Raw genomic sequence first — 17,688 nt, 5'->3', positions numbered from 1 at the left:
GGTTGCTTTCATATGAGCCTTCAGCTCATTTGCATTGTTGGGGATGGTGTCTCATCTTCCTCTTGACAATATCCCATAGAATCTCTATGAGGTTAAAGTTTGTTGGTGAAAATTAAGCCAGAGTTCAGGAGCGCTTATCTTAGCAAATCTCCACTATTACGATGTGCAGCTTTCCTCTCTCTTATACTGCAGTTTGTGCTGAGCGATTATTGATCACAACCCTGGGGAACAGATATAAATGTGTCTGGGAAAATGATGCCTGTACAGTATAGACAGCCGTATTCTCCATTCACAGAAACAGCCAAAGCCAGGATAGAGCAATCTGCATATCATCGTTGTCTATGCACACCTGACTCGGACACTACAAAACACTTTTGCATCGAAACTGCAAATTTGGTACAATGTACATTATAGAGACACGTACATAAAAGAGGTATTCTCCAAACTGAAAGTTGTAAGCTATCCATTGAATAGGTGGTTACTTTCTGATCACTGAGGGTCTGACCACTGGGTTCCCCAAAAATCATGAGAACTCTTGTGTATGGGACAGCCAAAGATATCAAACTCAGCTGTTTCTGGCAGCCCCATAGACAACAGATGGAAGTCGGGCATGTGCACCTCCGCTCCATGCAGACCCTGCAGAGCATTATTCTCGGGGTCACTGAGGCTCCATATCGTCAAACTACTAGTGATCTGGATACTATGAATAATGGACAGCTTTCAATTTTGGAACATCCTTTAAATTTTTTCTTTACAGTTCTTGGAAGGTACGCTTTATTTACTGGAAAATCATTCTATGCTATGGAACTACATCTAATTTATGCAGATAGAGCTGTGCAGCAGGAAAAGTTTCATACTTCGTCATCTATAATATGTAATTATGATACCGGAGAGCACATTCAGTTCATCTGCCTGGTAAAGACACGAGTCGGATAAACTCTATAAATCCTTCAATCAATCTTCTCACGCAGTAAAGAACTTATAAAAGAACAGAAGTCGGGAAGGAGCCGCAGTTTTTCTGCATAAATATCACCAGCACTAAAGGACTTTTTTTTACTTCTTGGCATAATGACTGAAATACCGAACCTCAGCACCTTCATCCTTCAACATCATAATGTCGTGGGGACATCACTCTTCGCGCTGTTGTTGCTCATACTGAAAAATTTGATGGAACCAGAATTCGACTGTCCTTCAGATAAGGCACTTGGCATCGCCTACAGTTTGACATTTTTTGGGATTCCCACATTTGTACTTTTTGTTCTAGGCTGTAAGTTTTCACGTGGATGTTGTAAAGCACCAAATAGCTGTGCTGACATGGTGTACACCACTATACAAATCCTATACGGCCCCCTGCTGTGGTTCTTCATTTTATTAGCAGATGGACGATACGCTGGATGCTTTATGAGATCTTTGTCTGGAAACAGCATAGGATCCAATGCAAAGGCAATAAGTCAGGTAAAAACATCTTTTTTTTTAAATTGATCAATAACATTTGTGGACTTTAGAAAAAGAGAAACAATATATTTATAGGTGTCAGAAGTAACATAACCCTGCATACAAAAATACATGATAACATACTGCCTGGAGCCACCACTATGGGGAGCTCTCTGTATACAGAGATACATGATAAGATCCTGTCTGCAATCACCACTAGGGGGAGCTCCCTGTACACAGATGCATGATAAGATTCTGTCTGCAGCCACCATTAGGGGGAGCTCCCTGTATACAGAGATAAATGATAAGCTCCTGTCTGCAGTCACCACAAGGGGGAGCTCCCTGTATACAGAGAAACATGATAAGATTCTGTCTGCAGCCACCACTAGGGGGAGCTCCCTGTATACAGAGATACATGATAAGATCCTGTCTGCAGTCACCACTAGGGGGAGCTCCCTGTATACAGAGATACATGATGAGATCTTGTCTGCAGCCACCACTAAGGGAGCTCCCTGTATACATATATATATAATAAGATCCTGTCTGCAGCCAACACAAGGGGGAGCTCCCTGTATACAGAGATACATAAGATCCTGTCTGCAGTCACCACTAGGGGGAGCTCCCTGTATACAGAGATACATGATAAGATCCTGTCAGCAGCCACCACTAGGGCAAGCTCCCTGTATACAGAGATACATAAGATCCTGTCTGCAGCCACCACTAGGGGGAGCTTCCTGTATACAGAGATACATGATAAGAACATGTCTGCAGTACCACTAGGGGGAGTTCCCTGTATACAGAGATACATTATGAAATCATGTTTGCAGTCACCACTAGGGAGAGCTCCCTGTATAGAGATACATGATAAGATCCTGTCTGCAGCCACCACTAGAGGGAGCTCCCTGTATACAGAAATACAGGATAAGATGATAAGATTCTGTCTGCAGACACCACTAGGTGGAGCTCCCTGTATACAGGGATACATGATAAGATCCTGTCTGCAGCCACCACTATGGGGAGCTCCCTGTATACAGAGATACATGATAAGATCCTGTCTGCAGTCACCACAAGGGGGAGCTCTCTGTATACTATATATACATTCATGAGAAAATCTAAGTGCATTCGTTTTGAATACCATGGTTTTGCTTATCAGGCCAAAGTAAAAAATAATCTGGTCCTTAGGTCTTAAAATTAGGTAAATACAATCTCCAATAAACAACAATATATGGGATATTACACCATGTAATTATTTACGTTTCACAAACTAGGCCAAATAACAGAAGTAGTTTGTGAAATATTATGTCTACTCCATGAGCCAATAGCTTTTAAATATACTGTACCTTTAGCAGTAATAACTAAAAAAAAATATTTCTGTACGACTCTCAACATCATGGAGGAATTTCAATGCACTTTACAATGCTGCTAAAATTCCTTGTGGTTTGTGGAAATTCGTTTCTGCATTTTTTTTTTAGCTGCAACACTGCAGCTCTGTGATTCTTTCCTATTCAGCCTTTCTGATGTAGATCGGCCTCTCGGGATCATTGTCCTGTTGCATGAACCTGTTGCAGCCAAGTTTAAGTTGTTTTTTTTATAGACGGCCTCATCTGTGACCCTAAAATACTTTCGTATAAAGAGAACTTGCGGTTTCTTTTTCATTAAATGCGGTGAAGGGCGAGATGGTCAAACATATTCATTTTGGTCTTGTCTATCCAAAGGACAATGTTCAAGAAGTCTTCTTGTTTGCACACTTTAGCCAAGCTGCCATGTTCTTTTTGAGAGATGAGCGTCTTTCTCCTGATAACCCTTCCAGAGAAGGTACGCTTGTTCAGTCTTTTGTTAATTATACTATCATATACTTTAAACACACTAACCAAGGCCTTTAGAGTCTGAGCTTTAGAGCTTGGGTTTATTGCAATTTCTCTCAGTATTGATCTTGGGATGAATTTTCTGGGCCATCCCTTCATGGGTGTTTTTTCAACTGTCATAAATGGTTTCCACTGGTGAATAACACTGGTCAACGCAATTTTTCTGGCAAAAGGTTTTAAAACATATTTTAAGTCAATTTTGACTGCTGATTATGAACTCCGTTTTTGGCTATCACATCAGGATTTCGAGATATTTTCAATTTTTGATGAAAATTACTCCTATCGAATGTTTTATGATAAGAACACATGATTTTCGGTACTACATTTTGTATATTTTTAATCAAGGAATAACCAAGATTACAAAGTCTATGTACAGCAAATCAAATATACTTACAGAATTAAACTACAAAATATAAAAACACATATATATGGCACACAGATGAATGGCAAATGGCAGTTATTTGAACTTTCTTTTCTTGGCTGATCTGTGATGTACAGCTTCTGGTTTGTCTCTCATCAAGCTCCAGCAATAGTCAGCCATCATATGTGAGTCCCACCAGCCTTGATACCTTTCTTCCATTGTTTTAATGTCCTGATGAAAACGCTCCCCTTGTTCCTCGCTCACATCCCCAAGGTTCTCTGGAAAAAAGTCCAAATGGCTGAGTACATAGTGAATCTTGATACTCATTCTACATCCAAGATTTCGCAGACTCATTAGTAGCTCTTCCACAATCTCTTCATAGTTGTCTGCTTTCTTATCCCCTAGAAAATTCTGCACCACAATACAAAATGCATTCCAAGCTCTTTCTTCTGTCTCATTCATTGATGTGATTAAATTTGGGTCTCTCATAAGTGTTCTTATTTGAGGTCCATCAAATATTCCAGCCTTTTTCTTCTCTTCACTAAGACCAGGAAAAGTTGAACATATATAGTTAAAGCATTCTCCACTGTGATTGAGAGCTTTGATGAACTGCTTCATCAATCCAAGTTTTATGTGCAAGGGAGGAAAGACAATGTTCTTCCTATCCACTAGAGGATCCTGGATGACATTCTTATCGCCAGATGCCAAACTCTGTCGCTGAGGCCATTCAGTTTTCACCCAATGCTCTGCTGTAGCTCTACTGTCCCAGTAGCACAGAAAACAAGGGTGTTTTGTGTACCCTCCTTGCAGACCCAAAAGAAAGTTAACCATTTTCAAATCAACACAAATTAACCACCCATGAACATTATATTGTAACCTCTCTAGAACAATCTTGATGTTTTTATATTCTTCTTTAAGTTTTACAGAATGACCTATTGGTACAGAGCCATACTTATTTCCATTGTGTAACAGAACACATTTTAAACTTCTTTTGGAACTATCAATAAAAAGCCTCCAATCCCTTGAATCATATGCTGGAAGTCCCATAAAGAGAAGTAGCCCTTCAACATCAGTACAATAGACAAGCTGGCCATCTGAATGGAAGTACTTACGCAGTTCTGCTTCCCTGTCACGATAAAATGAGACACTTGTACCGGGTTTCAACATTCGATTCTCTTGTAGTCTTGAAGCCAATAGTTCAGCAGACTCTTTGTAGATAAGATCTCTAACCAGATCATTCAAAGCAGACTGAGTAAACAGAATTGGTTTGTCACAATCTTCATCACATGGCTGAAAAATATCTGGACTGTCTTCTTCATCAGTATAACAATGTGAGGAGAGATCTGTGTCAACGTTTTCTGGAAGCGCAGTAAATTTTGGAACAGGTATGTCTTCACTATGGGCAACTGGTCGAATAGCTGAAGGGATACTCGGGTATTGCAAATATTGCTTGTTTTTCTTATTGAAACCTTTTACATCGACAAGGCAGAAATAGCAGTCTTCTAAATGATTGCTTGGTTCTCTCCAAACCATAGAAACTCCAAACTGAAGTTTAGCATTCTTTCCTTGAGACCATGATCTCAAGCTCTCAATACAGGTTTTGCACACTTTGTGAGGACCCCAATGCTTGTCTTGGTCTCCAAGCTTTACTTTGAAGTACGCAAAATACACCCTCTTAACAAGATCAGTAATGTTGCACCTCTGAGTCTTCACAGTAAACTTTCCACAGATGTAACAAAAAATATTTGGATCATTTGCGCACTGTCTTCTGCGAGATGTAGAGGCCATTGTTAGATCAGCAAAACATCCTGCAGAGAAATACAAGACAAAAGTTGTTCGCTACCTGAGTTGTTCATTGAATTTCTGTCCCCCCCACACACCTTAGGTATTGATTCACAAACAAAAAACAGAAAAACAGCAGCATAAAAACAATAAATATCAAAATTCATTGAAAATTTCAATAAATAAAACAGTACCTGCACACAACTGTTGTGTACATTGAAAACTGTTTGTTTACTTTATTATCATAACAAATGGGAATTATGTATATTCAGGCTGTGTGCCCACGTAGCGATTTTTAAGCGTTTTTGCAGCGATTTTCGGCGCGAAAACGTTTAAAAATCGTGCACAGAACGCACCCCATGCATTCCTATGGCATTCCGCACATGCTGTGCTAATGCTGCGCTTTTTTCCGCGGCGGAATCGCATCGCGGAAAAAGTCGCAGCATGGTCATTCTTTTGTGCGGAATCATGCGCGAAGTTAAGCGTCTCATGTGCGGTTGGTACCCACGGTGTGGAGGAGAGGAGACTGTCCTCCAGGCCCTGGGTACCATACCCCTGTAAAAAAAAGAATAAAAAATAAAAAAATTGGGGTATATTTACCTTCCGACGTCCCGCGCTGCATTCCCGGCCTCAGCGTTCCCAGTAATGCCTTGCGGCAAGGTCCAGTGATGACGTAGTCTCGCGTGACTCTAGCGGTCTCGTGAGATCGCTATAGCAATGCGAGACCAACGTCATCACAGGTCTCGCAAGGCATCGCTGGGAACGGGAGCGCCGCTGAGACTGCGCGGGACGTCGGAATGTGAATATAACCCGTTTTATTTTTTTATCATTTTTAACATTCTATCTTTTACTACTGATGCCGCATAGGCGGCCTCAATAGTAAAAATCCGGTCACACTTGTCAAACACTATGTTTGACGAGTGTGACCAACCTGTCAATCACTTTCTAAGCGATGCTTCAAATCGCTTGGAAAGTGCTTGAATATCGCACGCGAAAATCGCGATGAAATCGCGCATAAAAAAACGCGCGATTTCTGGGAATGAGTCCGGTTTTCAGGGTGCATTTTAAAACGCTACGTGGGCACATAGCCTCAAAGAAAACAAAGATATTCTCACATTTATTGGGAGACTAAATGAAAACTAAATTTACCTTAGTGAACTGTATAAACCGGCACTTTTCATACACTACTTATATTTTTCATGGAATTCATGAAAATGGGCTATATACCTATAGCGCAAAAACGTGATGTGATAGAGAAATTATAAGATCAGATTTGAATTCAGCACCCTCAAATTAGTCTAAAACTGTTCTTAAAGTCCATGTCAGAAATTTTTTTTTTTTTTTTTTTTTGTAGACCAGTGTAATTACTCACTATAGATTGATGGAGAACAAATTGTTTGTAAATGGTCCCATAACCATTCCCATGACTATTGGTAGCTACACTTGGTTCTCTAAGATCATTCCGGATGTCTTATCTTTCATCCAGATTAATGGTAGAGGTAGAGAAAACTACGTCGGCATGTGTCTAGCGTACCTATCTTTAACATTGGGTACGCAGGCCATGCAAATGTATGCAAATGTCTCCGCATGCATTGTTTTGACTCTGCGCTGACCGCAACAATATGCAGCATGTTGCTTTCGTCGCAGCGTCAAAACGACGTATGCGGAGGCATCTGCATACATTCGCATGGCCTGCGTACCCAATGTTAAATATAGGTACGCAGGACACAGGCGGAGCTGAATGGATGAGGTGTGGCAGCGGGCAGGGCTTAACGGAGGAACTACGCAGCCCTCCGCAGCTCTGCCCAACGCAAGTGTGAAACCAGCCATACTCCATAGAAAGCAGCTGACGCGTTTCTGGCGTGTAACCGACCTTAGTCATAGTGAATATTAAAAAGACAAAATTAAAACAACGTAAAGCCCTTAATAGCCTATCCACTGCACGAGAATAACGATGACACTTGGAAGCAGGTAACAAACATTGCACCAGCCAAAATTCATTATGGCCTCATTCACATGTCAGCACCTGGGCATCAGCGTCTGTATGACAAAACCAGAACCCACAGGGAGAGCACCTGCTGTGTCCTGGAGACGCTCCTGGCCCCAGCAAACACCAACGAAAAACTGAAGAAAAACACAGATGTGTGAACAACAGCTTACATATCCAATTTAGTATGAAAAGGAAAAAGGCTATAACCAAGTGTAATAGATTTACTATATATCTTTGTTTACCACAATAAAAAAAAAACTTTCACCACTGACCATGTTGCAGTGGTTTATTTTTTCTCCTTATATTGTAGGGATTTACACTCGTGAGTAGACACTCGCTTAGCACAGGCAGAAACAAGGTAAGGTTTATGGCGTTTCTCCGCAGTCCATATGCTCCATATGCTTTCCCCAGCATAAGAAAATCAAAACATTACAGCTTTTCCTCAGCCTAAAATGCTTAATAAAGTTCACAGTCCTTTTGTTGTAGTAAGCACAGTACATTATCATTGTTGTACTCACACCCCAGCACAGACATTAGTTATCTCAGGCAGTCTGTAACTGGCTTCTTTTCAGCCCCATTACCAGAGGAGTGTTTGCCTCCCAGACAGCTCACATTTGCTGGTCACTGACCTCCGCCTCACAGACTGCTCAGCTTCCCTCACTGACTGACTCACAATGACCACAGGACTTGGCTCTAGACATAGTCAGGAACATGCAATCAGGACCAACAGTGCTACCTGGCTTTACTACAATATAAACTTGGAGATAAGAGATCATAAAGTGACCTTCCTCTCCTTGGCACAGGCTGAAACCCATTTTCTTTGATAATTTTTTAAAGTTTCACATCTTGATTCAGAATAGGTCAGTATTTGTGTATAATGGATTTTACTTGATTGAACTGTCTACTGTAAGGTGAGCTGAACACAAACTTATTAAACATTTTCTTTTTGTCATTACATAGAAGTAAACTTCTGTCCATACTTATGATTTTTATCTTCTGCTGTTTTAATGGATTTTTTATTTTAGCCTTGAGCTAATAGTCGGCTTTTAATTATCTGTTTTTCCTGGCAAATCGCCTGCTTATCTGAATATATCCATTTGGCTCTCATAATTTCACCATAGGGACCAATTCTAAAGTGTGGATGGGATGAGCCCTAGTTGCATGTATTGTGGTATTTCCTCGCACCTCTTTCTGATGCATAATGGTGTGAACTTGGCTTCATACAATGTCACCAGAAAAAACAAATCCAAAAATTCCATTCTTGAATTTGGAGTGGAATTCGCAAAATATATATTACATAGATTATCACAGAGGTAATCAGTGAAACTTGGCACGGTCACTACGCTACCGGACCACACTATTAGTATGTCGTCCACTTACCGACCGTACTAAATTAAATTCTCTGCAAAGGGATTGTCTACGGAAATAATAAACTGTTTCTCCCACCATCCTAAAAATAAAATTGCAAGTGATGGGAAGAAGCGTGACCCCATCGGAGCTCCCTCTACTTGCAAAATAAAATTCATTGTTGAAACTGAAAAAGTTATGCTGCGGCAAAAATTGTTTGCACATTACTAAAAATTATTTTAGATCTTGATAATGGGAACTATAATTATTAAGGCAATGCAACCTCATCATATATAATGTATAAGTAAAAAGAGTTACCAAATCGCAGGTAAAAAAATAAATATATAAATATTGCTATTTAAAGTCATCCATAGCTTTCAACATTGAGGAACCCTATACCTGAGATGATGGAATGGAGGGGTGGGGGAAATACGCTTTTGTGCGTTTTAGGAAGGCCATGAAAAATGAGTGCAATGGGTGTTTTTTAAAAAGTAATTTTATTGTGTATTTATTTAAAATTCCCATTTTCAAACCTTCATCCAAAATATTGTATAAGCCTTTAGAAATTACTTCAGTTGGATTGGACTGCAGTCTACGGTAAGAAGCATTGTTATCCAAAATGTCATATACTAATTTTGGATATACAGAGGCATCCAACAATACAATACACTCCACCAGGTCTCATTTACGCCTAACCAAATTGTTGTCATTTTTTAGTTCATGAAGGCATAAATTTTGATTTTTGGTTGTTATATAGTTTTTAATTTTTGTTGGTGGTGGCATCATGGTGAAAAGACAAAATTAGGAAAAAAAAAAAAAGAACAGCACTCTTTAGACAAAAAGGAGGTGCACGTATAGGGTCCCAACCCTTACGATAAAAAATATGTGGTATCTGGTACTCTCAAAAAAGGGCTAATTTTTATTGCAATCAAGAAATGGTGTATCAATATATATTTCAGTCTAGATGACCTTCATTAGGTTGCTAGTAGCATATAAATTCATTGTCTGGAGATTAGACTCCGGCTGTTTAAATTTCAAATAGCAGCCCCTGTGTTACGGTTGCTGTAGCGGGAAGGTATGGAGATGCAACCCGGAAGTGGACCCTCTGGGTCACGGCTCCAGAGCCCCTGAGGGCGAGCGCCCAGGTGAGGACCACCCCCTATACAGGGAGTGTTAGGGGCAGACCCCCAGGGGATGGAACCGCGACAGCCGGAACCAAAGGGGCGACAAGGGCTAGGCAGGAGTGGAGGCACAGGCGTATCCGTACAGAGAGCACAGGAGATCACAGAGAGCGTAGGGATCAGGCAGAGCGCAGGACCGGAGCGTAGCGGGTGCGAGTGGCTGGAGGCTACAAAAGAAGACACAAAGTGGAAGGATGTGAGGAGCAGGGCCGAGTAGGAGCAACTGAGGAACACAGTACAGCAGGGGAGCAGAGGAAGGACTGACGGAGGCAGAGAAGATAGAGGCAAGAGTAAGGGTGCAAGGAGCAAGAGCACAAACAGAGGCAGGATAATAGGGCCTGGGACACGGAGAGTGCTTCAAAGACAGCAAAACCGTGTTAGAAGAACAGGCGTCTTACCTGTCCAGACGCCGGACATAAGTAGCGCTGGGCGCCACCATGTTGGAGGCGGGGCCAGCGCGTCATGTTACCCAGGGGGCTGCGTGCCTGGAGGGAGGCAGTGCGCAGACTCCTCCCACTGGGGGAGCCGGAGGCCAGGCGCGAGGACGCGCCGGAGAGCAGGGGCGCGCAGGGAAGAGCGCGTCGCGGGTAAGTGAAGCCCGGGGGCGTAACAGTACCCCCTCTTTACGTCCCCCTCTCCTCACGCTGGAGAGAAATCGTCTCATAATGCGAGGAGCATCAATATTCTCCTGGGGTTCCCATGATCTCTCCTCAGGACCGAAACCCTTCCAATCCACCAAAAACAGGGTCTTTCCCTTAACTGTCTTCAAAGCCAATATATCCTGAACCTCAAAGGTATTATCCGAGCTACAGGGTTGGGAAATTTGGGAAGGCGCGGAGTGGTATTGGTTAAATACTGCAGGTTTGAGGAGAGATACATGAAAGTTATTGGGAATCCTTAGTGAAGCGGGCAATTTCAATTTGTAGGCCACGTCGTTGATGCGACTAAGATCTCAAAGGGGCCAATGTAACGAGGACCTAATTTATAGGAGGGAATCTTCAACCTGACATGCCGAGAAGACAACCAAACTTTATCCCCTGGGCGATACGGAGGTGCATCTAGCCGACTCTTGTCAGCATACCTCTTCATCCTGAGGCTGGCACCCTCGAGGGCTACTTTGGTCTCCCTCCAAATCTGAGAGAAGTCCGCAGACAAAAAGAGTCCGCTGCCGATACACCCGAGGTAAGGGACAAAGGAAGGGGTATGCCGGGGTGCTGACCAAAAACCACAAAAAAGGGAGAATTGGAGGAGGCTTCACTTGGGTGGTTATTATATGCAAACTCAGCCCAGGGAAGAAGTGAAACCCAATCATCTTGGTGCACATTGGAAAAATGCAAAGATAGGATGTTAGAGCCTGGTTGACTCGCTCGACTTGACCATTATACTGGGGGTGGTAGGCAGAGGAAAAATCCAAAGTAATCTTCAGCAACCCGCAGAGGGCTCGCCAAAAACGAGAGGTAAACTGGAGTCCTCGATCCGAGACAATATGCTGTGGGAAACCATGGAGGCGAAAGACATGGAGCAGGAAGATCCTTGCCAACTCAGAAGCGTTAGGAAGACCAGGTAGAGCGATAAAGTGAGCCATTTTGGAAAATCGGTCCACGACTACCAAAATAACCGTACATTTGGAAGAGGAGGGCAAATCGGTGATGAAATCCATCGCAATATGAGTCCATGGATTGGTAGGTACAGGTAACGGATGTAGGAGTCCCGAAGGACGATGTCGTGGTACCTTGTTCCGGGCACACGAAGGACAGGAGGTGATGAAATCCTGGACGTCCCTGCGAAGCGAAGGCCACCAATAATGGCGGGAGGCAAGCAAGAGAGTCTTCTTAACTCCAGAATGTCCTGAAAATTTTGACAAGTGGCTCCAACGAAGAACCTTGAGTCTATCTCCACTCTGAACAAAGGTTTTACCAGAAGGTGGGGAGACTAGGCTTAGAGGGACCACGGTAAGGATCCTGGTGGGGTCGATGAGGTGTGCTGGACCCTCCTCATCCACTGGCTGGAACGACCGTGACAGGGCATCTGCCTTAACATTCTTATCCCCGGGTCGGAAGTGGAGTTTTAAGTCAAAGCGTTCGAAGAACAAAGCTAGGAGGGATAGCTAATACTAGAGAAGAGAGAGAGAGGATTCAAAAAGATTTAAATAAACTGGAGAAGTGGGCAGCAACTAACAGAATGGTTTTTAACAGGGAGAAATGCAAAGTACTACATCTGGGCAATAAAAATGAAAAAAGCATATATAGAATGGGAGGAATAGGGCTAAGTGACAGCACATGTGAAAAAGACTTGGGTATACTAATAGATCACAGACTGAATATGAGTCAACAGTGTGATGCAGCAGCAAAAAAGGCAAATGCAATTCTAGGATGTATTAACAGAAGCATACAGTCTAGATCACGTGAAGTCATTATTTCCCTCTACTCCTCTTTGGTCAGACCTCATCTGGAATATTGTGTCCAGTTTTGGGCACCACATTTTAAAAAAGACATCAACAAACTGGAGCAAGTTCAGAAAAGAGCGACCAGAATGGTGACCGGTCTGCAAACCCTGTCTTATGAGGAAAGGTTGCAGGATTTGGGAATGTTTAGTTTGCAAAAGAGAAGACTGAGAGGAGACTTAATAGCTGTCTACAAATATCTAAAGGGCTGTCACATTGTAGAAGGATCAACTTTATTCTCATTTGCACAAGGAAAGACTAGAAGCAATGGGATGAAACTGAATGGGAGGAGACACAGATTAGATATTAGAAAAAACTTTTTGACAGTTAGAGTGATCAATGAGTGGAACAGGCTGCCATGAGAAGTGGTGAGTTCTCCTTCAATGGAAGTCTTCAAACAGAGGCTGGACAGACATCTGACTGGGATGATTTAGCGAATCCTGCTTTGAGCAGGGGGTGGGACCAGATGGCCCAGGAGGTCCCTTCCAACTCTACGATTCTATGATTCTATGACCATCTGGCCTGCCGTGGATTGAGCCTTTGGGCGGACTGAAGATAGGCCAAATTTTTGTGATCCGTAAAAATGATGAACGGATGGAGAGCACCCACGAGAAGATGGCGCCATTCTTCAAGAGCCATCTTTATGGCCAAAAGTTCTCTGTCTCCAACGGCATAGTTACGTTCGGGAGCGGAGAAAGCCTTTGAAAAGAATCCGCAGGTGAGAGTACGCCCAGAGGAGATCTTCTGCAGAAGGACTGCTCCTGCTCCCACCGAGGAGGCGTCAACCTCTAAAATGAATGGTCGGCTGGTATCTGGACGATGAAGTACCGGAGTCTTCGCAAACTCCTGCTTCAAGCTTTCAAAGGCAGCTTCAGCATCAGAGGGCCAATGATTGGGATCAGCCCCTTTGCGAACAAGAGCCGAGATGGGTTTAGTCAACGAAGAAAAGTGGGGGATAAATTGCCGGTAATAATTGGCAAACCCCAAAAACCGCTGGATAGCCTTTAGTCCGAGGGGACGCAGCCATTTGAGAACTGCCGAGACTTTCTCAGGGTCCATCTCTAACCCTGTGTTCGAGACGATGTAACCAAGGAACGGCAACGAAGTCTGCTCAAAGAGGCACTTCTCCAACTTGGCAAAAAGATGGTTCTCCCTAAGACGTTGGAGGACTTGGCGAACGTCTCGGCGATGTGTGGCCAGATCCGGAGAGAAGACTAAGAGGTCATCAAGTTAGACTACGACACAGGAGTAGAGGAGATCTCGAAAGACATCATTAACAAGTTCCTGGAATACTGCAGGTGCGTTGCAGAGCCCAAAGGGCATAACCAAATACTCGTAGTGCCCGTCTCGTGTGTTAAACGCCGTCTTCCACTCATCTCCAGCACGTATGCGAACCAGATTATAGGCCCCTCGTAGTTCAAGCTTTGTAAACACACGTGCTCCTTTCAGCCGATCAAAGAGCTCAGAGATGAGTGGCAGTGGATATTTGTTCTTCACGGTGATGCGATTCAGGCCACGGTAATCGATGCAGGGACGCAACGACCCATCCTTCTTCACAAAAAAGAAGCCCGCTCCTGCAGGGGACAATGACTTGCGAATGAAACCCCTGGCCAGGTTGTCTTGGATGTATTCAGACATGACTTGGTTCTCCGCCGAGGAGAGAGGATAAATCCTACCCCGAGGCGGAGTGGTGCCGGGAGCGAGCTCAATGGGGCAGTCGTAGGGTCGGTGCGGCAGTAGAGTTTTGGCCTCTTTCTTATCGAAAACATCCACAAAGGCACTGTAGGCAGACGGCAATCCGGAGAGAACAGGAGAGGGAAGAGGGATACCCACAGGACGCACCGGCAGCAGACACCGAGCCCGACAAGACTCCCCCCAGCGCAAAACATTGTCGCTATGCCAGTCCAAAGTGGGCTCGTGGAGTCGTAACCAAGGAAGACCGAGTAGAATAGGATGGAAGATAATAATAATAATTTTTATTTATATAGCGCCAACATATTCCGCAGCACTTTACAATTAAGCGGGGACATGTACAGACAATAAATTCAATACAAGTTAAATACAAGTTAAGACAATTCAAACAGTGACATTAGGAGTGAGGTCCCTGCTCGCAAGCTTACAATCTACAAGGAAATGGGGGGACACAGTAGGTGAGAAGTGCTTGTTAATTCAGGTCTGGCAATTATAATAAATTTCGATTTTCATATAAAGCTGCATGATCCGGTCATCAGCCCGTGTGTTTAAGTGCAATAGACAAGTATCAAGTGCAGTTATCGTGTGCATGGAGGGTGTGGAGACAGATGAATAGTAGGGTGCAGATTCAGAATAATATTTGGAAGGAGGGAACAGGGCAAAGTTAGTTTGCTGAGTAGTTGATGTGGTAGGCTTGTTTGAAGAGATGGGTTTTCAAAGCGCGCTTGAATAGGTCAGGGCTAGGTATCAGTCTGATCGTCTGGGGAAGTGCATTCCAGAGAGCTGGAGCAGCACGAGAGAAGTCTTGGAGACGGAGGTGCGAGGTTCGGATTATGGGGGATGTTAGTCTTAGGTCATTTATAGAACGGAGGGCATGTGTAGGGCGATAGACAGAGATGAGAGAGGAGATATAAGGTGGTGCAGAACAGTGGAGAGCTTTGTGGGTGAGAGAGATGAGTTTATACTGGACCCTGTAGCAAATAGGTAGCCAGTGTAATGACCGGCACAAGATGGAGGCATCGGTGAAGCGGCTGGACAGAAATATGACCCTGGCTGCCGCGTTCAAGATGGATTGGAGAGGAGAAAGTTTGGTAAGAGGGAGACCGATCAGAAGAGAGTTGCAGTAGTCCAGACGAGAATGAATAAGAGCGACAGTAAGAGTCTTAGCAGTTTCAAAGGTGAGAAAAGGTCGGATTCTGGAGATGTTTTTAAGATGCAGGTGACAAGAGCGACTGAGTGATCGGATGTAGGGAGTAAAGGAAAGTTCAGTGTCGAATATGACCCCAAGACAGCGGGCATGCTGCTTGGGAGTTATGGTTGAACCCTCCAGGGTTATTTCGATGTTAGGTAGAGTGAGGTTAGTAGAGGGGAGAAACACAAGAAGTTCAGTTTTGGAGAGATTTAGTTTCAGATAGAGGGAGGACATGATGCTAGAGACAGCAGACAGACAATCCTTGGTATTTTGAATTAGGGTAGGGGTGATGTCAGGGGAAGAAGTGTATAATTGGGTGTCATCGGCATAGAGATGATACTGGAACCCAAATCTGCTGATTTTTTGTCCAATAGGGGCAGTGTATAAAGAGAAGAGGAGGGGGCCTAGGACTGAGCCCTGCGGGACCCCGATAGTAAGGGGACGAGAAGAGGAAGAGGAGCCGGAAAAAGATACAGTGAAGGAGCGGTCAGAGAGGTAGGAGGAGAACCAGGAGAGGGCTGTGCCCTTGAGGCCTATAGAGCGGAGCATAGTGAGGAGGAGCTGGTGATCCACAGTGTCAAATGCGGCAGAGAGATCCAGGAGAATCAGCAGGGAGCAATGACCTTTCGATTTAGCTGTTATTAGATCATTAGAGACTTTAGTGAGGGCAGTTTCAGTAGAGTGTAAAGAGCGGAAACCAGATTGTAAGGGGTCGAGAAGAGAGTTATCCGAGAGATAGCGGATTAGACGGGAGTGGACCAAGCGTTCCAGGAGTTTAGAGATGAAGGAAAGGTTAGAGACAGGTCTGTAGTTAGCAGTGCAGTTCTGGTCCAGGGATGGCTTTTTAAGTAAAGGGGTTATGATGGCATGTTTAAATGAGGAGGGAAATATACCTGAAGAAAGAGAGAGGTTAAAAATTTTAGTCAGGTGAGTGGTGACCACAGGTGAGAGACTGCAGGAGCTGTGAAGGAATGGGGTCACTGTTGCAGGTTGTAGGCCGAGCAGAAGCGAGGAGCTTGGAAACTTCTTCTTCTGAAACAGGCTCAAAGATGTCTAGTGAGCTTGAGGTGCGGCCGGGAAGGGGATCCAGGCACTGAGGAGATTGGGCTGAGATATCCTGATGGATGTGGTTGATTTTTTCTAGGAAATAAGTGGCCAGATCCTCACCGCTGAGGTTGGTGATGGGGGCCTGTACTTTAGGTTTCAGGAGGGAGTTTAAGGTTTCAAAAAGTCGTCTTGGGTTGTTGGATAGTGAGGTGATGAGGGTGGTGAAGTAGGATTGTTTGGCCAGATGAAGGGCAGAGTTATAGGTTTTGAGCATGAACTTATAGTGGGTGAAGTCTTCTGCTGAGAGAGATTTTCTCCACTGCCGCTCTGCACACCTTGAGCAGCGCTGAAGAAGGCGTGTTTGCGTTGTGTGCCAGGGCTGCCGTTGTCTGTGTCGGGTCTTTCTGCATATAGAAGGTGCTGCTTCATCTAGGGCATTCTTCAGTGTATTATTGAAGTGTGACAATGCTATGTCTGGACAGGAGAGGGTGGAGATGGGGGCTAAAGATGTGTGGAGATTGTCCATAAGCTGTTGGGTATTAATGGTACGCGTATTCCGATAAGTGTGGTAAGTGGGGGTGTCCCGGGTGAGGAGACAATTCTTGACTGAGAAGGAAAGAAGGTTGTGGTCCGAGAGCGGGAGAGGTGAGTTAGTAAAGTCGTGCAGTGAGCCGGGACGGGAGAAAACCAGGTCTAGAGTATTCCCGTCCTCATGTGTACGAGAATTAGTAAACTGTGAGAGGCCGAATGAAGAAGTTAGAGAAAGAAGATGAGAGGCAGACTGGGAGAGCGGATCATTGATGGGGATGTTAAAGTCTCCCATGATGAGGGTGGGAATGTCACAGGATAGAAAGTGAGTAAGCCAGGTGGCGAAGTGGTCTAGAAACTGGCGGGAGGAGCCTGGAGGGCGATAAACAACCGCCACTCGTAAGGAGAAGGGCTTAAAGAGTCTGACGGCGTGGACTTCAAAGGAAGGAAATGTAAGTGAGGGAACCGGGGGGGATGACCTGGAAAGCACATTGTGATGAAAGGAGCAAACCAACACCTCCACCCTGTCTGTTCTCAGGTCTGGTGGTATGTGAAAATTTCAGCCCACCAAACGAGAGAGCGGCAGCAGAGGTGGTGTCTGAATGCTGGATCCAGGTTTCTGTAATAGCCAGAAGGTTAAGGGAATTAGAGAGAAAAAGATCGTGAATGTAAGTCAGTTTGTTACACACAGACCGTGCATTCCAGAGAGCACATTGGAAAGTGATAGGAGAAGGCATGCACTGAATGTTAATAAGATTAGCAGGGTTTCTATATGCAGATGGAGGAGAGTAGCGTATGCTGGTGGAGGGAGGCCCAGGGTTGGGGG

At 44.1% G+C, this 17,688-nt stretch overlaps 1 protein-coding gene across 1 annotated transcript in view; it reads left to right on the top strand.

Annotated features, from left to right (window-relative positions):
- Positions 1-904: 904 nt before the first annotated feature.
- The window catches only part of LOC141077469 (uncharacterized), a 52,358-nt gene continuing 35,574 nt past the window's right edge, over positions 905-17,688 (top strand). Inside the window, exon 1 of the mRNA XM_073564410.1 lies at positions 905-1,455. Within this exon, the coding sequence (XP_073420511.1) occupies positions 1,069-1,455 (387 nt within the window). The 5' untranslated portion in view covers positions 905-1,068. The remainder of the gene's footprint in view (positions 1,456-17,688) is intronic.

This window comes from Dendrobates tinctorius, unplaced genomic scaffold, assembly GCF_039654945.1.
Source record: "Dendrobates tinctorius isolate UK_male_01 unplaced genomic scaffold, ASM3965494v1 ptg000455l, whole genome shotgun sequence".
Taxonomy (NCBI): Eukaryota; Metazoa; Chordata; class Amphibia; order Anura; family Dendrobatidae; genus Dendrobates; species Dendrobates tinctorius.
Note: the sequence above shows the minus strand (reverse complement) of the source record. Positions and strands in the feature narration are given on the sequence as shown.